Here is a 24,718-nt window from a genome sequence, read left to right on the forward strand (position 1 = left end):
ATGGCAAAGTTAGGAGGTACGCACTAAAAAAAAGCAGGGTCTAATGTGGGCATCGCGTGAAGGAACATCAGAAGAACCACCTAGAAAACAATGCCACAGAACAAACAAGTGACATCACCCTGCCTGGATTATATAAGATTTCTGTATGATGACAGATCTGTGACACAGAGGGATTTGAAAAAGAGGGACTTGGTCTTCTTTAACCGATCACATCAGAAAATGGGTTCATTCGCATGCCAGTAGAGCTGTCGCAGAGAAGAAAATATATATATTTGATCTATGCATTAACTTGTCGTTTTGGCTTAAACAATTTCTAGGTCAAGCATTTCAGAAAGATATTTCTGGCTCGAGGGATCTCTGCGCTATCTGAAGTTCACACTGTTGACAAGTGACTCCATCTGCTGGTTGTTTTCATCTTTAGATGCTGGAAGTTATCTCCTGCTGTCTCAAAAAAAAACTGAAGGAAGAGAATGCTTTGTATATCCCAACATTCCATTCCATTTAACTATATAGCGCTAGCATATTCCATAGTGCTTTACAATCAGATTCAGTAGGATACATTTTAAATCACAAACAATAATAAATTGGTATAAAAGAAGAAGAGGGCTCTGCTCTTGCGAGCTTACAATCTAGTCGTCGAAAAAGAAACACTTTGTTTTTCATGGTGTGGTTTGGGGCCAGGAAGATTTTGGGCCACTACCTAAAGCGGATACCACATGCTGCCTCTGGGGTATCTGGAGTTACACAATGACCAAAGGCAGCATTTAGTCCAGACTGGATCCTTTCTGTGCAGCCTTTTGTTGGTTGCTACGTGTAGGACAGGCATGGATACTGCCTGTGGAGCATATTCATTGTTTGGGACACCATAATACTGGCCCCTCTGTGGATTTGCCTCGCCCAACTAGCGGATGAGCAGGGCTATACCAACCTGACAAGGCTTATTTCAGCTTTTGCGCAGGTAAAGTCATGTGACTTTGTCAGGGGCACATTAAGGTGATTGGGCTCAAAACAGGTGCCCAGCGGGGACCCCCTGCGGTAGTAGCCCAGCCGCTAGCAGAGTGAACTGCATTGGAGATAGGCTCCGTGTAGATTTACATGTATGTGTATTAGAGTTAGAGTGAGTGTGTGCATGAGTGTGTGTTTGACAGTGTGTGTTACTGTATGGTGTTAGTGTGTGGTGTTGGCATGAGTGTGTGTGTTCCATGGGTGTTAGCGTGAGTTTGCGTGTTCGTACGTCTGAATTAGTCTGTAAATCTGTGAAAGTGTGTGTTGGCTGCCGGGGGAGTTTGGAGCGCCAATGAAATAACACACCCAGGCACCACTAATGCCAGGCTCACCCCTAGACTTTATGACCTACTCATTTTAGAAGAATAATATATTTAATTTACACCATTTATTTTTAGTGTTTTAGAATGTATACTAATCATTTTGTTATGGGGAAAGATGGATATTGGGTATTGTAGTGGGAAGAATATTCCCCCAAAACAGGAACACCCGACTGGTATAGTAAATAGGACATCAGCAATAGTGACAAAGTGCTTAAAGCAAAGATTTATATACAACTGATGACTGCACACACAGTATGTATTACGAAACATCTGTTTACTGCGCCACAGCTTGTGACTGTACTCTGTAACGTTTAATAAAGTTTATTTAAAGGCGTCTGCTGTGTGTGCCCCGCCCCGTTGTGACAGCGCAGTAGAGCTTTGGCCGGAAAGCGGAAGTCGGGGAGTGTGGGAGCGCTGGCACTTGGCAGCTGAGAGAGATCAGGAATACAGAACTGACGCGTAAGTTAATTACAGGTCCTTTTCTCACAGGCAGCCGGACATTTCTCCGTTTGTTCCCCGCCATGGGCATCTGCACACATACACATAAACACATTTTAACTGGTTTTACTCTAAGCATGAACTCCACTCCTTTAGACTGGTAGTGGACACACTAACTCCCATAAACCTAAGCCACGCACGTACACGAAGCAATCCTATAGATTGGTAACACACCCACTCCGCTTTTCTTCCCGCTGACACTACACACCCTCCCACTCACAAGCTTTCCTTCCATTAGACCCATCTTGGTAGTAACTACTCTTAAATAGTTGTTATGGGTATCCTATCTTATTCTATAGTGATTTATTTTTCTTTACCTTTCTGCCTCCTACACGAATCCGGTTGGCTGTCTGGATCTTAAATAATATATATATATATATATATATATGACATCCTCCCCTCCCCCACGTAGTACATGCACGCTGTCTCGTAGTCAGAAACTAAACACCCAGGATTGCTGTTCCCTGAGCTGAACAAATTAAAATCCTCCCCCTAGAAAGTGTTACTTGTAGGGGGATTACACCTAGAAACTAAAGTGGGAGAAAAAACCAAAATATGTGAAACTAGAACGTAACTTTTTATCAAGAAATTAAAGAACGACTTGACCCGCTATAAGGAGAGTGTTTAAAAAATAAGGAATCCCTAATAATAAACGACCTGCTTCTGGGTTGTTTAAACAGAGCCCGCCTTACTTTTTATATGACTAAGTCCACTTGTTATGTCCTGTTTACCCATAGTGCAGTGCTGCGGAATATGATGGCGCTATATAAATATCAGTTACTTTGCATAAAGTTTCAAAAAAGAATCCTTCCTACTGGCCGCATGAAGAATTCTGTGTTAAATCATTGCTGTCGATACAGATGTCTGTAGCTGTTTCAAAACTGAGTGTATATTGTATACTCCCATGTCTGACGCATGTTTCATCACAAAGACTTTGTCAGGCGTGCACCTCCTGTGGCAGTGAGGGACAATTCCCAATGGTGCTTAGCTACCTGTCAGTGTACTCTAGACCTGGCGTGGCAGGAGTTACTGAACACGAGTTGCTCTTGCAAGCATCTGTATGAGCTCATGTCTGGCTTATACTACTTCTCTCTTGAAAAGCTGGGCTGGTCAAAGGTTTGGACTCGCGCCCACATTGGCGTGTGCCCAGCTATGGCTGTGAAGAAGTTTTTTGGGGCGTTTTAACACCTTACCTAGGGGGTCTCTGCATTAGACAGATTTTGCATCCTGCCCTTTTGGTTCCGACAAAATTCAGAAGGCTTTTTTACATTTGGAAACAAAATTGTCGCTCGTTCTCATTCACTCTCTCACGCTGTTATTCACTTTCTCTATCGCTGCCGTGTCCCTGTTTTCTTGACCCACAGCTCTGCTTCTTCTCCTGCATCATCTTGTTCTTCTGTCTTCTTTCTTCTTCTTCTGCTTCTCCACGTGTCTTCCTTCTCTGCTTCTGAATCTGGTCTCCTGGTGAACTTTTGCGGTGAGTGTGAGAGAGAGCATGAATGAGTGTGAGTCAAAGAACTAATTACATTCAAACGAGAATTCAGAGCTTTTTCCTTCATTTTTGTTGGGCGTCCCTCCTCGTTTTTGGAGATTCCTGCGAATTTAAATCCAAATGTACAAATCCGAATATAATTTATACTGAATATAAATATAATTTCAGTTTTCTTTTGTTTCTTATTGTTTCTTACCACATTGTTCTTCAAATTTACATAATGGCACCCTAGTACATTTGGCAGCAAAATGGTTATTTTTCCTCCCATTATCCAAGGTTGCTTAATTTACTTTGTGACTTTTGTGTTATCTGCTTTCTGACTGGTGATAACCCAAGCCCTATTTTCTGTATGCAGCTGGGGTGACATAACATATCATTTGCAAGACAAATATAACCAGTTCTAAATTCCCAGCTAAGCCTTTATTTGTATAAGAACTCCAGATCTAATATTGAAAGTGAATTTGGAACGTAACTTATGTTTCTTGGTTTATATATTTATATATACACTTTCCTGTCTTCCCGCAGTGTCCTTGAATCGCTGAGAGATGAGTCTGCAGTGGACCGCCGTGGCAACTTTCCTGTATGCCGAAGTGTTTCTGGTTTTGCTGTTGTGCATTCCGTTCATTTCTCCCACAAGGTACGCATGGCCCAAAATCTTTAATTATTACTAAATTATTTATTTTATTAAATACAAAGGGGCAGCTTCCAAAGTATACACGTGGTCTTCCCATTTACATAGGTTTACGTTCCAGGAAGAGCTGATGTAGGCTGAGACAATGTTATGCAAATCTGATTTTGATATAAAAATGACATTAAGCAGGCTATTTTTCTGCTGTAACATATAATGCCATTTTTTTCTATAGAAACAAGTTATTTCTATAAATTAAATTAACACATTAAAGGCTATGCGATGCGCTAACCAGTATTGTATGCAGCTATATATTTGCATTAAAGGGATGGTGTAGTGTCCCTGACTCCCCTACTATAGAAAAATGCAAATTAAAGCACAGAATTTGTGGCCATGAAGAATTCCCCCGTATGTTTGCAAAGCAGACCATGCCAAAAATTTAAAGTTGCCTCACCTCTATCATATGCATTAAAGTGCATGGGTGTCTTCATGGTCGTTCTGATAGAAACACACGTAGAAAAGACTATGAAGACTGCCTATGTTTAGTCTACTCCAGAGAATCCTTTGGGTGCCTGTTAATGTATATGCGCATTGAGAGCCTGTGCACATACTTCTGCCCCACAGTACCAGGCGGTTGCCCAATGGAAGGTTAATTAAATTAAGGTCACAATTCACTGAAAGACAAAGACATTAAAATAATAAGTGTCAGTGACATGAAAGAAATTGGTCATGACTGCCCCTTTAATAGTCAGTGCTCGGAAGCCTTCGTTCACTCAAAATGTTGCTAATATCTTACTGGCGCTCAACTGTTTTCATTTGGTAACAAAAATCTGTTATCAGTATTGTGTGTACATTTTTCTAGGTCGCAGGTCCTATCCCCATTCTGCATAACCGTCTGCCTCCTGTCACGCTTACGATATACATGATGGGTGATTAACTTTGCTATCTTTTCTTTGCACAGATGGCAGAAAATCTTCAAATCTCGCTTGGTACAGTTATTGGTGGCATATGGGAACACATTCTTTGTGGTCTTGATAGTGATCTTGGTGCTTCTGCTACTTGGTAAGTGTATTCCCAGGGATTGCTATGAAAATACATGCCACACACATACAGTACGTCATATCTTTTGTTCATCCCTGCCTGATTGCAAACGCATACATGCGCAATCACATGCTTTGAATATGCGTAAGAGTAACAACGAAAGTCCAGGAGGCTGTTTCTCAGAAGTTTTGAAATCCTTTTCTTGGCTCATGCACCTCACAATGCCAGTCATCTGATTTATCCGTAATAATGCTACTTCATGCAGATCAGTTGTTGGCTGGGCTGAATTCTTCCAGCTCACTCTAAACAGAGCTCCATTAAACAGCAAACATCTCTGTTTGGAATGGAATACTTGACGTAATGTTAAAAGTTAAAATGTTAACCTTTGGGAGGTTGGTTGGTGCTAAACACTCTTGAATCTGCTATCACACATGGCCTCCTACTTAATACATATTCCTCCTGTTCTCGCGAGAAGAGGTAATTAAAAATAACTTTTGCAAATGATTTCCAAACACTAATGACCTCATGGACTTCCATTGTTACCCATATTGACTTAATTTTATGTGTATGGCATTGCCATACCTATAGTTTATTGTAAATGAAAGTTTTTTGTAATAAAAGCTGCTCCTTGCGTTGATGCAGGAGCTTGAGTAATTAAGATTTGCAAAATATTCTTCTAATAGAGCAGGGGTGTCCAAGTTCTTTTTCTGCAGTGAGCCACGTCATCAGAATTGTATACGTGCGAGGGCCGCACTCATTTTTCACTGTGAGAAAATATAGCCTTTAATAAGATATGCAGATTAAAATAAAGTAAATGACACAAAACCTTTACTCTTCCTCTCACTGATTTCTGGGCCTAGAAAGTTTTGTGATTACAAATTCAAGATTTTGGATAAGTAAAAATGAAATAGTTCTATTTATTTAGGGGATGCACCGAAATGAAAGTTCTGGACCAAAACTGAAAATTCAGGGTTCACACCAAGATTGTACAAAAAAAACAATGTTAAAAAAAATATATATATACCGTATTTGCTCGAAAAATACCCCTCGTCTTATAATCAGGGTCGTCTTAAAATCAGACCTCAAAGTCTGACTATGAGACGACTAAGATCCAGATCCCCCACAGCTGCAGGGGATCTGGATCCTCCTGTCTCAACCCCCCCGCCCCACTTACCGGTACTTCAGAGTCCCCGGTGTGCAGCTGTCATGTAGCTGGGGCAGCGTGTAGACTCGCGCTGCAGCCGGAAGGTGGCGTGGCTAGCAGCAAGGGTTGTCTGCGTGCATCGCGCAGACATTCCCCGGCTGTCAAAGATCAGAGTTACCGGCGCCGGCACGGGGAACTCTGACAGCCGGGGAATGTCTGCGCGATGCACGCAGACAACCCCCGCTGCTAGCCTCGCCTCCTTCCGGCTGCAGCGTGAGTCTACACGCTGCCCCAGCTACATGACAGGAGACTCAGAAGTACTGGTAAGTGGGGCGGGGGGGGTGTTAAATGGGGGGGCATAAGGCATTTCTGGAGGCAGGGTGCTCTGTGAAATGCCTTTTAACCCCCTTAATGCCACTCTGCCTCCAGAAATGCCTTTTTAACCCTCTATACGCCACTCTGCCTCCTGAAATGCCTTAAACCTCCCTATATGCCACTCTTCCCCATAATATGCCTTTTAACCCTCTAAGTGCCAGAGTGGCATATAGGGTTAAAAGGCATATCATGGGGCACAGTGGCATATAGGGTTAAAAGGCATATCATGGGGCGCAGTGGCATTTAGAGGGTTAAAAGGCATATCATGGGGCACAGTGGCATATAGGGGGTATAAGGCATTTCTGGGGCAGAAATGCCTTTTAACCCTATATGCCACTGTGCCCCATGATATGCCTTTTGACCCCCTATGTGCCACTCTGCCTCCAGAAATGCCTTACACCCCTATAAGGGTATACTCTGGGGCATACTCTGGCATTAAGGGGGTTAAAAGGCATATTATGGGGCAGAGTGGCATATAGGGAGATTTAGGGCATTTCAGGAGGCAGAGTGCCGTATAGAGCGTTAAAAAAGCATTTCTGGAGGTAGAGTGGCATTAAGGGGGTTAAAAGGCATTTCATAGAACACTCTGCCTCCAGAAATGCCTTATGCCCCGCATTTAACACTCCCCTGCCCCCCCAAACTTACCGGTGCTTCGGCAGCGTGTAGAGCTCTACGCGATTCGCGTAGAGAACTTGCGCTGCAGCCGGAAGGAGGTGTGGCTAGCAGCGGGGGTTGTCTGCGTCCAGTTATAGTTATGATTAACAGCAATCTCAGGCAAACCTAGATTCCAGCATGTACTGGTTGGCTGGGCATGATAGGAGTGTGATTGCTGTCAACAATCATATATAAATTAATATTGTTGTTGTATTTTTTGTCCAATTTTGGTGTTACTTACTTTTAATAAAAGTATGGTTAACACCAAAATTGGACAAAAAAATTCAACAATATAACCAACAGCAATCACTCCTATCTTACCCAGGCAACCAGTAAATGTTGGAACCTAGGCATGATGATGTTATCAATCACACTCCTATCATGCCATGTCAGCCAGTACATGCTGAAACCTGGCTAGCTGCCCCCCTTGTGTATTGATGCTGTCAGCAGTATGGGGTCTGCACATCACTTACAGCCACCTCGAGGTCCTGCGGGCCGCATGTTGCTCGCCCCTGTAATAGAGAATAATCCTTAACATTGCTTTGTGTTTGCCGTGTAAATGTTTTGCAGAGTCTGTGGGTCATGTATATAAATGTTTTTAGAAATATCAAATATGCTCTCAGAGACTGATACACACAAAGAGGTAATGTTACCCGCATGTGTGGACCATCAGAACTTATTTTATTCACGTTTTCCCCATAGAAGATGAATATTGGATGTTAATAAGGCTTGATTCCTTTTTTTCTTAGTTGAACATAATTAAGTTAAATGCACAATTCTGCCTTTGATAAGCGTCATGTTATTTTGTTTATATTTTTTGTGCTTAGATGCGTTCCGTGAAATCCAGAAGTATGGCGTTGGTGAACAGGTGGACCTCAAAAACAACCCGGTGGCTGTGGAGCATATCCATATGAAGCTGTTTAGAGCCCAGCGCAACTTGTACATCGCTGGCTTCTCCCTGCTGCTCTCTTTGTGAGTAATCCATTGCCCGTCCTTACATGAAACATTCCCTCTGCACTGTAAGCGATATAACTTCTGAGCGTCCTACTACGTCAGACTCTATGAGAGGCTCGTGAATGCTCCATCAGGAGCAGCACCCCACATGGGCAGAGAATGAGCTGCATCGCTCACTGTACTGAACGACTGGGATCAATGAAGGACACACAGTTTGCTTCACTGATCCCAATACTAAAAAATAGGTCTGTTTCAAACCGAAGGCATTGACCTTTGTACGCTGTACAGTACCAGCCAAACCTTGTCATGGAATAAGTCATTCGGTGTTGCAAAATAGCCATACCATAATGCTATCTGGGGTGGGGGTGACAGGCTTGAGATAAAAAAAAAAAAAACATGGATAACATCTGCGTATCTGTCATCTATATGCCTATTTGGCTATTTGTTTTATTTATTGGAGAGGAACGATGACAGAAGTGCACACGTTCATTTACGTCGTGAACAATAACTAAAGTATGGTAACAGAAATCTAGGTTTATAGGATGAACTTTATCACTATTTATACATTTATCATGAAGAACAGTAAGATACAAGTGGTCACAACACACACACTCATGGAACAAGGTGTCCAAACCTCCAACAAGGCATCCTGATTCCTGAGTATCTTCAGTCGGGTTTGCCAACCGACCCATTTCAAAGACAGTCTGACTTTTTACAAATCATACCCATGTCCAACGTTCCAGTTTTCCAACCTTTGGGAATGCGCAACTTGTGGCCACATGAATCTACTGAATTAATTTATGATGGGGCTTAGAGAGACTCTGTGCAGGTTGACTAACAAGTGCTACCCATGCGTCCCAATCAATTGGCTGCTCCAAAACATAGAATAACGTTTAAAAAACTTAATCAATGGGCATTCCCACCAAACATGGATGAGGGTTCCCAGAACAGCACCACAGGGTATTAGGGTATTTTATTAGTTCCACTAAAAAAAACCCACCACAGGTGATCTAGATTGTTCTGTACCTTGGTGCATTAGTTACATTTTCGATGAGGGTCTTGTACCTGATTTGGACTATTAGTGCAGTTTTATATGTGGACACCTGGTGGCAGCAGCAGACTGTCAAGAATAAATGATCAATCCAGTAACCTTGAATTGCATACGTGCCTTACCAAACCGAAAGGGTGTCTAGTGATTGATTAGCCTTTTAAACATAAACTTGGATCAGTGAACACAGCGTGCTATTGGAACTCAGGAGTGATGGGAGTGATAAAGGGCCATTGGGACACAGGAGTGATGGGAGTGATAAGGGTCCTCTGTGTAAGCCTATGAAGATATTCCATTAAAAATCAGCTATTTCCAGCTACAATAGTCATTTACAACATTAACACCGTCTGCACTGTATTGCTAATCGTTTTAGTGTTATTCTAATGGACACTTCAAAGTGCCTCCAAACCTTTGAACGCTAGTGTGTGTGTCTGTGTGTGTTCATGGGAAAATTAAATGACCATCTGTCTCCAAACTATACACCGTACCCTTTAGTACAGCAAGTGGATTGATTTAATCAATAGATTGCCTTGGTAAAGGTTCTTGTGTTACAAAGATAGTGGTTGTGCCCCTGCGGTACTTAATTCCCTGCAAATTTCGGTAAAACTGCTACTATGGCCGTCCTTGACAGGCCTTATAGACAATGGCTGCGTCTGTAAGCTCTGCTAAGGCGCAAGTAATTATTCTCGCCTCTTACTCACGTAGAGCTCCTTGGTAAAGTTGACATTTTAAGCGCATGTTGTAATTAATGCACGCTTCGGCTGCAGACAAGCATTCATTCCAGCCTCCGTAGCGTGCCTGCGCGTACCACGTACGCAGTAACTGGGAGCGTGCGTTGGGATTGACTGGTAGGAGCAGATCTAATTCCATTTCCAAGGAATGTTTTTTTCACTCTTCAGCTACATACCAGACTTCCAGGCAATGTGTGAAGGGGTTAAAAAAAAAAAAAGCCTGCAGTAGTGATAGAGGACACGTACAGGCATATTCTGTCTCATACAGATCCATGACTGCTGCTAAGGATTCTGGGTAACGTCATTAAAAGTTAGTTTTATCACTAGTCATGTGAAGAGAAAGGTGATAACGCTGTGCCCGGCATGTCACGTACAAGGTCGTACCTCCCAGATCATCTCTCTTTCCTTCCCTGGGCACCGGGCCAGCGGCACGACGGACCATTAAACCTGAGCCCAGCTGCAGTGGGGGAACGCAATGAGAGCAGCACACGCGACCGTGTACCCAGGCGGCGCTTCTCAGAAAAACGGCTAGGAATTCAAGAGAGTGAAGCAAGCTTGGTGTGCTTCACTGATCGGTGACATAAAATCACAACCTAGGAGCAGCGGCGACTTGTCATGAGTTAATAAGAGAACACAACAATTTGACATGTATTCTTTCTTTAACCCCTTAGGGACAATGGACAGTCCCTAAACCTATTGAAAACAATGCATTTTGAGCCCGTACATGTACAGGCTTTGTCATTAAGGGGCTAAAATGACTTGCAATAAACTCCTCGGTACTTCAGTTTGCCTTAGCCCTATTACTTAAAGCAAGCAATGTTTGTTTTTTTCCCCTCGTATTTCTAAGAAAAATATAAATCCTAGGGTAACATCATGTTTTTGTAATTTTTCTTAATTTAGATTTTTTGGATCTCTTTCAGCCCGGCCTTCACATACAGTTTACGTGTCCTTATGAATGTGATCAGTATTCACGCAGGTACACGGTGATCTGTTTTTGCTGTGTGTTGGCACACACGTTCACAATGAGTCCTCAGTTTGTGTGTAGCCCCCTCTGTCCGGGTCGCCCCCGTGTGCTGCCAGTATCCGATGTAGCAATTGCAGAAGCGTATTTACAGCTTTCTTGGAAATTCTCGGCAGACCTCGTCCTGGGGTTCTATTCCGGAGTTTATTGGCAAGAAGGGGACTTTTTTATTATTATTTTTATTGAAGCTCCAACGACGGTGAAAAAGTGCAAAATGTGTCCTTTAGGTCAGCGCAAGGTTCCCTCAATCTTTTCTTGGAGTTGAGGGCGCTCCCCAAAGCGATAGGCGATCCCCTTCTTTCCTTCCCTGACCTGAAAGCCTGCAGGAGGATCGGATCTTCTTGGTCCCTCCACTCAGGGAAGGACCACTGGAGTCGTCTGGGAAAGGGGGCTTCCCAAAAGAAATGCTGCACCTCCCCCACCAGAAAAAAATGCATGTTCAGGGGATTCAGCTCTAGCAAAAGCCAATACAAGAAAAGTGTGCCAGTGGGCTGGTGTGCGCGACTAGTGACAAGTTAACATAATAGTACTTGTTATATATAATGGCACACTCCAAACACGCTATCAACCCTACGGCCAGAGGGCCAAGCTTCCCCTCTGTCATACGTACTCACGTGATCATAGCCGAATGTCCGTGAAGAGAGCTTAAGTGAAGCCTAAGTCTAGTTTTCCAGCTTGGATCACAGAATCGGTATTGGGTAATGCCCGGTCGCTACTGTTTCACGGTTTAGAGAAATGAAATGTTTCCAGCTCACTGCTACACGTGTGCTATTGTTATTTTTGTTAATGATATTGGTTCATGTTTAAGTCCTTTAAATGACCGGTGTCTCCTGATTCATGCTTAACCCCCTGACTGTCAGAGATGAATACCGTAGTCTGCCAGCAGGGGGTGATGTTGGCACACTTTGTATTCCGCGAATCAGATGACCCTGCGAGCCGCTATCGCTCCTGTGTGTCACGCTGTACGGTATCTTGAGCCGTTTAAGTGGGTGCGCAGAGGAGTCGTGGGTTATTTAAGGTTTGAGGGTTGAGGCAGGGGTAAAACCTGATATGTCCTTACAAATTAAAGCTGCGAGCTTTGTAAGGATACAACCATTTTTCAGAATAATAATCGTTTAAGGCCAATTATAGTGTTTTAGGTTTTAAAAATCTTTTAATATGCATCTGTAGTAACTGTAAAAGTGATTAAGAAATTGGATTCTGGCTCACTGCGTAGCAAATAATTCCATTAATCTGATATATTGTGCTCTGGCTCAACCTAGGCCGCCGCGTGACTGTCAAAGAAAATAACTATTGGGCGGATCTCTCCTGTATTTTGACAATAATTCAGCCTTATATTTTATGACCATAGCAATTTCTTTAGAATACTTACCTTGCACTGCCGGAGTATTTTACTTGTGTAGTTAGAAATGATTTGGTCCGTCTGGAAAAGTTTCACATTAAAAAGTGAGTGTACTTATTTGGTGAGTGTAGTTCATGGGGCTCACTAGGAGTTAATGCGGCCGACTCATCCCACTCGTAAGTCCAGTTCCTTAGAAGTGGCGTCTGACTCAGATCCATTGTTTGCTGAAATGTGTGGGGCGACCGACCATTCCTCCGAGGGTAACTCTAACTCGCTCTCTCTCTCTCCTCTGCAGTCTGTTGAGACGCTTGGTCACTCTGATCTCAAAACAAGCCACTCTCCTGGCTTCCAACGAGGCCTTCAAGAAACAGGCAGAGAGTGCCAGCGATGCTGCCAAGAAGTACATGGAGGAAAACGACAAGCTGAAGAAGGTATCAAGTACTCTCTGAGAGATACGTATAGTCTTTCTTCTCTAAATGCAGTGGAAGCATACAGTGGACTTGCCACTCGGTGTTCACAGTATGAACATAAACAAGCAGCATCCTACTCTTGCTTTTAAAGTCAAGGGAAACCTCTTTAGAGCCATATCAATGCCCCTTTGACTAATCTTGAAAAAAGCCAAAATATATTTTTAACATAGAGCTCAAAATTCACATTCACTCCATAGCGATCTAGTTGATTAATTTTCAGGGATGAGGAGCGGTTGATGGTAAGTTTGCTGGCCACATTGGGCTGGTTGGCTGGAGAAGCTCCCAAGCGGGGACTCCCCGTAGGCCAGGCTATGAAGTCGCTGTCTCTTATCAATTTTTTTTTTATGGTAGTTTACCTTTCGGGGATCTTTTCACGCTCATGCCTGGTGAAAAGGTGAGTCCAGACACGGACCTCCTTGCTCTCTTGTTCCTAGAGGGATGCCAACCGGACCCCACTGATGAGGACCATAAATACCAAAACGTACATCTGGGGTTGTTGGCTCACTTGTGCCTCACATTTCAGTTCTCTACTGCCCTCGGGACAGGATCAGACTGATATGTTGATAGAGAATTTTCCTCTCCAATGTTACAAGAGATGCCTCCAAGCGGGGTTGCACCATAGCACTGCCCATGACATGGTTCTCCGGTCTTGGTGAGCCCCTCAAACTTGTTTTGTGTAGGAAGAGCCAGCAGCCTGTTAAGCATGGAAAGAAATGCCTTCTACATGTGCTACTTTAACAACAACTATAGCTAATGGTCAAACTAACCATATTGTTCTGAAACCCTGAAGTCCAGTTTATTTGTTGCCCCCTCAGTAAATGTTTCCATCTTTTCTGAAACTCGTTTCCTAGCAATTACAAGCCGCAGGTGTGGAGGTGGGCGACCTGCCAGAAGTCGATACCGCAGAAGAAAACAAGAAGCTTAAAGGAGAGGTTCAGAAACTCAAGGAGCAGCTGGAGTCCACCAAAAAATGTAAGAAGTAGACCTATAATGTATAATTCCTCAAGTATTGCACCTTGACCGAGGAGCTTTCCTCTGTTGGCCTAGGTTAACCATGATCATTCTCATCAAGGTAAGGGTGTCTGGGTTACATGCTAGGTCTCACCTTTCACCTCCACAATCTGGACATGACATCTATATTGCTTCAATGTATTTATCCATAAATATAAAACGGCTGGTCCCTGGGTTGTTGGATTTAATCCCTAAAATTACTCAGGCTGGTTTTCCCCAGTGATTTGGGCTTTGCTGCGGTTAAAAAGCCCCTAACTTTTAGACCAAATATTTCCAAAGCGATAACGCCAATCAAAATGCACGACCAAGGGTAGGTTTGGTTACTGAATTTAAATGTAAATTGCAAGCAGACCGGGCCCTGCTATCTGCTGACGTTTGTAAAATTCTGTCCCTCGCCCGTCGGCCTGAATATCCGTCTCCACTCCTATACCGATAGCAAGTTGTAACTTGATCGTGCTCTAGCCTACTGGACCAAAACATTGCTCTTCGTGTACCCGTCCCGGGCAGGATTTATGGATACGGTCAGTGCTGGACGTGCCTTACCCCCACACAGCCCAACATGACATCAATGGTTCCATTATGCCAATGCGGCTTTTCTGAGTTATTGTTATTTATTAACTTTTCTAATCCCGTTTGGAATGTGCAGAGATGGACAAGGCAGGGCAGGCAGACAAGGTTTCCTGGAGATGTCTCCTCAATACATAACCAGAAACTACCCCTGCGTCAGCCTTTAGGGTTATACACCCGGGGCTGATTGCAGTCATATAGGGATCACGTGCATTTGTTGAGGAACATGATCGTGCCCCTGGCAGCTAAAGCAGCGATCTGTGCTGCCCGCTCTGCCGTCGGACAACAACGCTCAGTGTTCTCAGCCGTCGGGAGATCGTTATGACGCTGGATTTAGTAAATACTAACCTGCTGGAGGGATGCCGACCAGCTTTTTGTCTGCGTTACTTGAAGCAGTTTTATTAAGCAGCTGGTCCTCTATGTATCAGTAAAGGGCAGTTATGCTAAGGTCTGCGAAACACAAGTCTGAAAGGTCACCTGGTTTCCAGGGTTTACTTTTAGTATCGTATGAAGGGCACGGTGTTATGTGAGTTTGAAGAATGAGCACATACGTGGCAAAAATAGGGAACAGAAAGGATTGGGCTCAGAGGTCAAGAATATCACTGGTCACTTAAGATAGACGTTTAACTGAAGCGCACTGCCGTGTCGAGCAAGGAAACCTAACCAGGCCTACCATTATCCTGTTTCGTATATTTTGAACACGAAAAAACAAGTTGCCTTTTTTTTTCTGCTGCAATGGCAACTAAGTGTTTCAACCTACCAGTACATTCGATTTGAATGAGTGTCACTTGTATGGGTAATTATTCCAGTTAGTTATTAAGGACGTATGGATTATCTAAAGTGAGGATTTAACCTCCACTGGTTCTAACAAGTGGGAGATGAATGTTTATGAATCTTGGCACACGTTTCTTTTCCCATATGAGAAGGCAGGCACCCTTTTTATGAGTTGCCAAAATTTGCTCTGACCTTTTGAAAGTCTGACACATGACAGCTGAGCCCACCCTTCTCCTATATAATCCGTCTAAACGTCCATGCGCATCATATTGCATAACAGATAAGCGCCGGAGCCTGAGATCGCGCCCCTCTGTAATAATACTTGGCCGGCTGAGATATGGCTTCTGTCTAAGTTCCTAGAAAGCTCCCGTCAGATGGCAGCTGATTTATATGGCGCTTGTCAGGAGAAATATGTGCGCGTAAATCTTACTATCCAGCGATCCAGGATGTGTTTAATTAAACATTGAAAATGTGGTCCGGTTTGAAACCGGATTATTACACTTACTCTTAGTTCACTCATTGCCGAGATGGTCCACAGTCTACTCTTTCGATTCCATATAAACCAGGAAGCCACCCGTATTGTCTTAAGATAATGGTTCCCTGGATTGTGTGTTTTCTAGTATTTGCAAAATATACATCCATGAAATAAATCTGAATTGCTTTTACGGTATGCCGGCTGAGACGTCGTCATTCATAACGTTTCACGATGATTAGAATGCTCAGTGTTCATTCCTCCCCGACCAAGAACGTGAAGAACGCAAGTCGTGTGCCAGAATAACCGACCCCCCTTTCTCTCTAAACCTTTCCGCAGCTATGCTCAAGTCTGACAATGAGGTGATTGCCATCAAGAAGCAATGCGAAGGGTTAACCAAGGAATACGACCGGCTGCTGGAGGAGCACGCCAAGCTGCAGGTCAGTAGTGCTGGGCATCCACACGCCAGGGCTTGGAAGGCATCTCGGGTCTACACCCTTATATCCCAACGTTAAAGGGGGACGTGGATGTGCTGCCAAAAAAAGTATTTGTCTCTACCTGATTTTCTCTATTTTTGCACGTTTGTCACACTTTTGTAATATTAGACAACCTTAGTGAACGCAAAATGCAGTTTTTAGAAGCTGTTTTGCCCCTTAGTCAACCAGGTAACCCAATTGAATTACGATTTGGGTGCAATTTCACAACCAGGCGTGATTACCGCCAGCCCCTAATCTAACCGGAACCCGTCTTACAAAGCGAAGTCGGCCAAAAGGTCTCGAAAAGCAGCGCATGATGCGGAGATCTAAAGAAATCCAAAGGCTTTTCATGCTTGAAAACCCTCCAACGGGGCGGAATTAAAACGATTCTGCCAAGAAGAATGGGCACAGGGGGGCACAGCCAATTATTAGGTTTATGGGGGGCAATTACTTTTTATCATGGGTGATATAGGTTTGGATTAACTCTTTACCTTCAATAAACCAAGTGATCTTTTTACAGCTGCATTTTGTGTTGTATTTTGTATTTTGCATTGTCTTTTATATTAAGGTTAGATGAAGCAAAAATGGAAGTAATCGAGCCAAATTCTTCAAAGCACCTCTATGCTCCCCTCTATCCCTTTTGTTCTTTTAGGATATGGGGGTTTTAGGCCTGAGATCTATTTCAAATGTACTGAAAATGCATAATAATGGCTTTATCTGTGGGCTTGTGTGCCTAAAAGTAATATTTCTGGTCCTGAATGAATAGACATCAGGTTCCTACCCTCTGTCCATACAATAATCTGTGTCCGGGTTTGTTCAGACCGTGCAAGTGTGTGATTTCGCATTTGGAAGAAAGCTGCAGCAGTCATCTATGTTTCGGTAGCAGGGATCACGGCTGAAACTGTCTGCAGCTTACAGAAATACCTTAGATACCGAGACCCCTTAATCACTGGGGTGGGTACAAATGTCAAGTCTGACTTATCCCTGACCTTTCTAATAAGACAAATGGCTAAATCAATCACCGTGCATTGAATTGGATATAAATCTTTTTCGCTGAGAATGCATGGGGCAGCCGAGCACCCTTTCCCATCCCACGTGGCTCACAGCTCAACTTAGGCTCGCTTTTCCTTGGACTTTGGAAGGAAATGGAATTTTCATGATAGAATTATTTTATTATTTATTTTTATTATCTTTGATTGATATAGAGCCAACAATTTATGTAGCGCTTAATACAATACATATATTAAAGGGGTCTGACGAGATGAGAATTAGGTGGAGAGAGCCCGGCTGGCAAGCTTACTAACTTGGGTAGGCATTTTGGGATCTGCCTTTGATTCCATGGCTCTTTTTGTGCATATGAGCAATAAAATTAGATCCTTTAAATGCCCCGAGATGTTACAGAAGTGAACCAGGGGATTAATTCACTAAACCCCTTGTAAAGGAAGCCATGCAACACTGCAACCACCTTGGCCACCTGGACAGCTCTGAGTCCACTTATCTGAAGGGGACTTCCTACCATTAGCAAAACATATCACTCCCCAAAACCGGTGTGTGCCGGGCCTGCGGGATGGTGTGTGCCGGGCCTGCGGGATGGTGTGTGCCGGGCCTGCGGGATGGTGTGTGCCGGGCCTGCGGGATGGTGTGTGCCGGGCCTGCCGAATGGTGTGTGCCGGGCCTGCGGATGTCGTGTCCTTACACACGGTTGCTTTTGGAAGTGTGCACATTGTCTGGACACCGTAGTCCTGTCATCAACCCTCCCAGGGCATTCGTTTAAAGGGAAGTCCCACGTAAAATCATTTAATGCATTTAATGCGTTGTAAAGCCTTAAAGAACAGAGTTTTATTTTCTTTCAGTAAAACGTTTACAGACCGCAGCGTCTGCAGATAATCAGTCACGTGCTACTTGGTTGCCGCTCCTTACTCGTAAATCACACGTTTGTTGGCTTTATAGCGTTGCTTTTGAAATCTTTTGTCTTTACCCCTTCTGGCGTCCGATGATCCGATGGGAGATTAAGGCAAACCTGTTGCTTTTCTCGAATATAACATTTTACTCTCCATTCCATTAAATGCATGCAGTCGTAAAGTATATGCTTTAGAAACTTATTTTACATATATAATATGGGAGAAGCCGATGCGCTTCTCCGGATACGTTAATTATGCAGAAAGCCGCCGTTCCCCTTTAAGCCCGAGGGATGCGATCCGGTTCGATAAATGGCGTTTAGCTGTTCTGTCTGATTTATAAATACAGAGCACTTTCTCTCCGTGACTTAACCGCTGCCTAATCCGTGCCGGTGTGGGAGTCCCAGTAATTGCGTAAGTTTTTAAACGGTTTATGATGGGGGGTGAAGATTTGGGAGATCTTTTTACCTTCTTTGATCGGCTTAGCCTTTTCGTTAGCTTGTGGTTAGGAAATGTGCTGTACAAAGGGTTAACCGCTTATTTAAGTGCTTTGAGTGCATTTAATATGCGTTCATATGCAAATCAAAGAAGTAAAGCAGAGGGAAGCTGCAGCTTTCCTTCTCAGTGGTCCGACAATTCTAGCCGCTGTGGCAGGAAAGCGCTAGTTTCGAGATAAATGGGGGAGCTTTCTGCGCATGTGCACAGGGGTGTCATTATACCCCTCTGTGACGTTCGCCGTGCCAGTCGTCGGGCTGACTGGTGGTAAGTATATCCTATGGCGAGGGGATCTGCTCGGCCGAACGCATCTCATGCGCAGAGATTAGCAAAGGGGCAGATGCATATGGGGGTTCCCCCATGAAATTCAAGGTGGGGAGAGACATGATTTAGGGGGACCTCACAGCTCTGTGATGGCCAGGGTGTCCTGCAACCCGTCTGCCCTTTGATGGTCACGAGGCTGTGCCGGCCCTGGAGCCTTTTCGTGAAAGTGAATCTTCATATAGGTCTGAAACGGGAGAAGCTGTGAGTTGACCCCACGAAGGAGAAAGGGTTGGAGGAACTCGGTAGCCTTTTGCTGGAATTCGGCCGGCAGTGTACGTGCCGCCGGGACTGTCATGTTGACAAGTTACAGTCACAAGGTCGGAGTCTCTGTTTAAGGACATCTAGAGTCGGGTTTAGAAGCCGGTAATAAAGATAACCTGCAGGGACGCGAGCGGCTCCTGTTATTCGGTTTGTCAGACAGAAGTTATTTACAACACACCTGCCTTCCTCCCCGTTTACCTACGGCTAGCCGGCCCGTCACACGCTCCATACGCTGCAAAAACCTAAAAGGCTGACGTGGCATGGAGTCTTACCCATATGTCGCGTCAACAAAACCCACAGCCTGCTTTATCTGCACCTTATATCTGATGATTAATCCCTCCTTTCAGATGAATTGACGCTCATTGTCCTTTTGGGATTTATAACGCTAGTGGAGCAGCCGCCGGGGTGGTGAAATGCTGCTCGTTTCACTGAAAGACGGCGGCCAATGAAACGCGCCGTTTATTTCACTGGTCCCTGCCAAAAATAGCGCGACTGTCTCTTTAAATACAAACTTTCCTGTGCATCCAGATGCTAATATATCCTTTTATTTAATTCACATTTAATTAAAATGTTAACACTATTATTTTAAACACTAGTGACCTAAATTCTTGCGATTACCCTGCTGAGTCGTAGCCGTAATAGGGGAGAATATATATATATATAATTGAGGGGGGGTGATCACCATCCAGCGCCGATGTTTTTAATGGTAATTAGAAGAGGCAGCTCACCGATAAGTTTACATCCCGGCTTCTCTTTTCAGCTACTCTTCCTTTAAAATAGTGCCAAGCCCAGTCGCTAAATTCCTCTGAGATCAAATGGATTGCGTTACCGGCTGATATAAATAGTTGGACGTAGCGGGCTTAACTCTCACCAACATCTATACATACTCTTTACCGTTAGAGTGTCACGCAGGAGTCCCGTTACATTCACGGCATATACTGCTGGAACGTGCAGCTGTATTCAGGCCGCGGAGAATACGTGGCTCGGACTTACCTTTAACCTAACCTTGTGTGGCAAATAACCTGATTTTGGGAACTGTATTGATTGAACATGGCATTCACATTACAGCCCAATCCTTTACATTTAGACGGTAGTAGATACGTGGGACTGCCTCCTAGTGTAAGTGGTAGAGGCTAATACATTGAGGGAATTAAAACACTAATGGGATAGACATACTGTATCTAAGATGAGATGAAGGACTGATTAAGGTCTGAGTCTTTATATCAGGAAAAATGGGCAGAGTAAATGGCCGAATGGTTCTTATCTGCTAATGGCTTCAAGGTTCCATCTTTAGCCTTTTCATCTGCTGGAGAGACATCTGACTGATGGGTCCAGGGGTCAAAGACCCAGCCGGGTTTCCACAACACGAGGCTCTGTGATGCCCAATGTTAATTGTTTAACTATGTGTTCATTCAGAGAATCCCAAACGCTCTGGCAGGAGACCGAACTGACCCCGGAAATAAAATCTCCATCTGCCGTGCTGGGCTACCGCAGGATTCTCTATTCTCGCTATTCAGTAAAACGCCGTTCCTGCCAAATATCAACGACAAATATTATAGACAAACGATTATGAAGTGACAGCAGCTTTCTCTTTCTAAGCGATACAGGTTCTCATTGCAGACGCTTTTGGCATCCCCTCTCAGACCATGCACACCTGGTTGGCTAGACAATGCATGATAATAATAATAATAATAATGATGCCTTTTTATTAGGAGCTTATTGATGCCATTGCTGCAAAATATAATTCTTTAGTAGCCCAGGATATTGTCACCAACCCCTAGTGTGTCTCGGGGTGTCAGAAAGTACACCATATTTATACACTATGGTTGTTTCTGTTGGCACCACTAGCTAAGACCACCCGTTAATATAAAGGCAACAATATGCTAGGATATCTTATTTTTCTTTTTTTTCCCCTTCATATTATGAGCAGAAATGAGACCTCGGTCCCTAACTCTCAGTTTATATATATTTATATGTTTTATTTTCCTCTACAGGCTCAGAAAGATGGCCCAAAGGACAAGAAGGAAGAGTGAAGGCTGCCTGGCGGTCTTCGGAATGGTTTTTACCCGACGTTCTCCGGCAGCAGCTGCACTGTTTTCCATCCGCGGTGGTTAAGTGGGGGATTGTATCTCACGGCACTTCACTCTGAAACACTCGTAGGGTCTACATTTTTGTTTTCTAGCACGGCAAACCTCTTCTAATTTTTTTTTTATCCGTTTATACCTGTTCAGTGTGAAAAATGCAGGAACCAAAGCCTAATAAAACCTTTCTAGTGCTTTACTGTGAGCAGCACCTATTTGGATGGGGGCGAGTATTAAAGCAAGGGGTTAAGTGGGCTTGATGGCTTCTAACTTCTGTCCTCCCTCCTTGTTCTCTCTGCCTCCCATGCCTTGATTGTGTAACTGACTTCAAATGTCTAATTAAATGAATGATTATTGTATGTAATAAAAGTATATATAGTAAGAAGTTCACGCCGCCCCTTACAAGGTCATCAGCGTTGAGGTTATCGTTTACATGTACGATATGATAGGGGTGTAGTCTATGGCTGGTAACTTTCCATTTTCACCCGCTATGTTGTGTAACCTGCTGCTATAGCTCGCGTGTTCACCTGAAATAAAGGGGTGTTATTTTTTTTTTTTTGCATTTGGCTACCTAATGCCATTTCTGTTGCTTTGTCCTAAAGGTTAATTTAGTGTTAGCAATTGTGAAGCGGAAAGGAAGGTATATTTGGTGAAATTCATAAAGACCTTCAGAAGCTATAAAGTCTACCGTATTTTTTATATAAACATCAAACAGTACATTTTTAATGTATGTGTATATGTTTATCACATGACATGGGAAGTGCATGCTATGGCATGACATTGGGGGTTTATTTGCTAAATGGAGAATTGTGGTTTCGAGTCCCTTGGCTCACCATTTGTAAGAGGTCAACAGTGGAAGATTCACCATCAAGAAGAAATGACATGGCCCTGTATAATTCAGTGGGTAAGAGACTTTGAAGAAAATTTTGTGATTTAATTATACATTATACAGGGCCAGCACCGCTATTCCTGCACCATAGGCTTGTTAGGGATAGGGTTTATAACGAATAGCGACGTCAAGGAGCTGAAACACAACTATACCTTTAATGAAAATTAGAAACACCAACAGCCAATAAACAAAGTAGTGATTCCATATCTTATTTAATGTTTACGCTGAGACGGTATGAATTGGATTAAAATACATTCTTTCTGCTATAGCAAAAAGTTTCCCCGTTTACCATCTATGCATATAGTATGGTATTAATGTTTAAACATTAATGTATTCCACTGTCCTTCCAAGAAACCCATCCAGGGTGGAGGAGCACTTAACTTGACCTGCTGCAATAACAATAGATAAGGATGATAGCTTGGGTGTATTATTAACACTTGTAGACACTGTTGTGACATCTTTTCCTATTAATTGCAAAGCTTTGAATGGCTTTTGGGTTATAATCGCCCCTTCTGAGGCATAGCCTCTTATTGTAAATAATATGGCTGTTCTCGCTAACCTGGTTATAAAATATTTCATTCGCATGTCTTGGCAGACTTGATCCTGCATGTTTGTTTTATGGATATGCTCAATAACAGGTTCTTGGCTTAGTGAACAAGGTGAATTCAATGGCGTCCTCGCTTTGGGTGCGTTAGTTTATTGATGAAAATGCAAAACAGCCGTGTTAAAACAAAATAAAAAAAATTAAAAAAAAGTTGTGCATGAAATATCTGCTAATTAATTCTGCCTTAAGTCCCCTCCCCTTGTGCTCACACGAAGGGGCTGCTAACCTACAGTATCTCACAAGAGTACATCCCTCGTGTTTTTGTAAATATTTTATTATATCTTTTCATGTAACAACACTGAAGAATTGACGCTCTGCTACAATGTAAAGTAGTGAGTGTGCAGCCTGTATAACAGTGTAAATTTACTGTCCCCTCAAAATAACTCAACACACAGCCATTAATGTCTTAACTTTGGCAACAAAAGTGAGTAGACCCCTAAGTGGAAATGTCCAAATTGGGCCCAAAGTGTCAATATTTTGTGTGGCCACCATTATTTTCCAGCACTGCCTTAACCCTCTTGGGCATGGAGTTCACCAGAGCTTCACAGGTTGCCACTGGAGTCCTCTTCCACTCCTCCATGACGGCATCACGAAGCTGGTGGATGTTACAGACCTTGTGGTCCCCCACCGTCCGTTTGAGGACGCCCCACAGATGCTCAATAGGGTTTAGGTCTGGAGACATGCTTGGCCAGTCCATCACCCTTTACCCTCAGCTTCTTTAGCAATGGTCGTCTTGGAGGTGTAGTTCGGGGTCATTATCATGTTGGAATACTGCCCTGCGGGACCAGTCTCTGGGGAGAGGGGTTCGTGCTCTGCTTCAGTATGTCACAGTACATGTTGGCATTCATGGTTCTCTCAATGAACTGTAGCTCCCCAATGCCAGCAGCCCTCATGCAGGCCCAGACCATGACACTCCCACCACCATGCTTGACTGCAGGCAAGACACACTTGTCTTTGTACTCCTCACCTGGTTGCCGCCACACACGCTGGACACCATCTGAACCAAATAAGTTTATCTTGGTCTCATTGGACCACGGGACATGGTTCCAGTAAGTACTTGTCTTCAACAAACTGCGGGCTTTCTTGTGCATCATCTGTAGAAGAGGCTTCCTTCTGGGACGACAGCCATGCAGACTAACTTGATGCAGACTAACTTGATGCGTATGGTCTGAGCACTGACAGGCTGACCCCCCCCACCCCTTCAACCTCTGCAGCAATGCTGGCGGCACTCATACATCTATTTCCCAAAGACAACCTCTGGATACCATGCTGAGCACGTGCACTCAACTTCTTTGGTCAACCATGGCGAGTGGAACCTGTCCTGTGAAACCTCTGTATGGTCTTGCCCACCGTGCTGCAGCTCAGCTTCAGGGTCTCGGCCATCTTATAGCCTGGACCATCTTTATGTAGAGTAACAATTTTTTTTTTTTATTTATTTTTTTTTTCAGTTCTTTGCCATGAGGTGCTATGTTGAACTTCCAGTGACCAGTATGAGACAGTGTGTGAGCAGTAACACCAAATTTAACACCCCTGCTCCCCATTCACACCCAAGACCTTGTAACACTAACGAGTCACATGACACTGGGGAGGGGAAATTGATAATTGGGCCCAATTTGGACATTTCTACTTAGGGGTTACTCACTTTTGTTGCCAAGGTTTAGACATCAATGGCTGTGTGTATAATAAAATATTTACAAACGTGAGGGGTGTACACTTCTGTGAGAAGCTAAATCCAGTGTTCCACAGGGAATTTATTTCCCATTAGAATATGACCTGAAGAATTTGTTTTCAATTATCTTTTGGTTGAGACCTGAGGTCAGAGGTCTCTGGAAAAACTTAAACCTATTGACTAAAAGTATTCAGTAAGGTGGGACACATAACAGATGAAGCTGCGGGGATCCTTTAGACCTAAGCCTATCTTTGACCTGATCAGTGAGATGTTTGGGACCATATTATCTCAATGAGAGGTCCCAGCTAGATCAATGGTGTTAATGTCTTTACTTTAGCTACAAAAAAGGATCATTATGTTGTGCTGTGAAGTTTTTAGGATGCTCAGGACTCTTGTTTTCGATTTCAACTAAAGTACCTATTCCAATGTTTTAAGTATGAGCACATCTGGAGCGTACCTGGAGACCACATT

General features: G+C 43.6%; 1 protein-coding gene across 2 annotated transcripts in view; it reads left to right on the forward strand.

Annotated features, from left to right (window-relative positions):
- Nucleotides 1–21,767, forward strand: part of BCAP31 (B cell receptor associated protein 31) — a 192,998-nt gene extending 171,231 nt beyond the window's left edge. Inside the window, exons 2-9 of one of the 2 annotated variants that reach the window (XM_053473851.1) lie at nucleotides 1,769–1,787; nucleotides 3,844–3,955; nucleotides 4,908–5,008; nucleotides 7,988–8,132; nucleotides 12,552–12,687; nucleotides 13,578–13,698; nucleotides 15,890–15,990; nucleotides 20,999–21,767. In XM_053473851.1, coding sequence (XP_053329826.1) covers nucleotides 3,864–3,955; nucleotides 4,908–5,008; nucleotides 7,988–8,132; nucleotides 12,552–12,687; nucleotides 13,578–13,698; nucleotides 15,890–15,990; nucleotides 20,999–21,037 — 735 coding nt within the window. In that variant the 5' untranslated portion in view covers nucleotides 1,769–1,787; nucleotides 3,844–3,863 and the 3' untranslated portion in view covers nucleotides 21,038–21,767. Of the gene's footprint in view, nucleotides 1–1,652; nucleotides 1,788–3,843; nucleotides 3,956–4,907; nucleotides 5,009–7,987; nucleotides 8,133–12,551; nucleotides 12,688–13,577; nucleotides 13,699–15,889; nucleotides 15,991–20,998 lie in introns of those variants that run through there. The other variant, XM_053473850.1, reaches the window with a different exon arrangement.
- The last annotated feature ends 2,951 nt before the right edge of the window (nucleotides 21,768–24,718 follow it).

The sequence above is a fragment of the Spea bombifrons genome, chromosome 8 (assembly GCF_027358695.1).
Source record: "Spea bombifrons isolate aSpeBom1 chromosome 8, aSpeBom1.2.pri, whole genome shotgun sequence".
In the NCBI taxonomy this organism is placed as follows: domain Eukaryota; kingdom Metazoa; phylum Chordata; class Amphibia; order Anura; family Pelobatidae; genus Spea; species Spea bombifrons.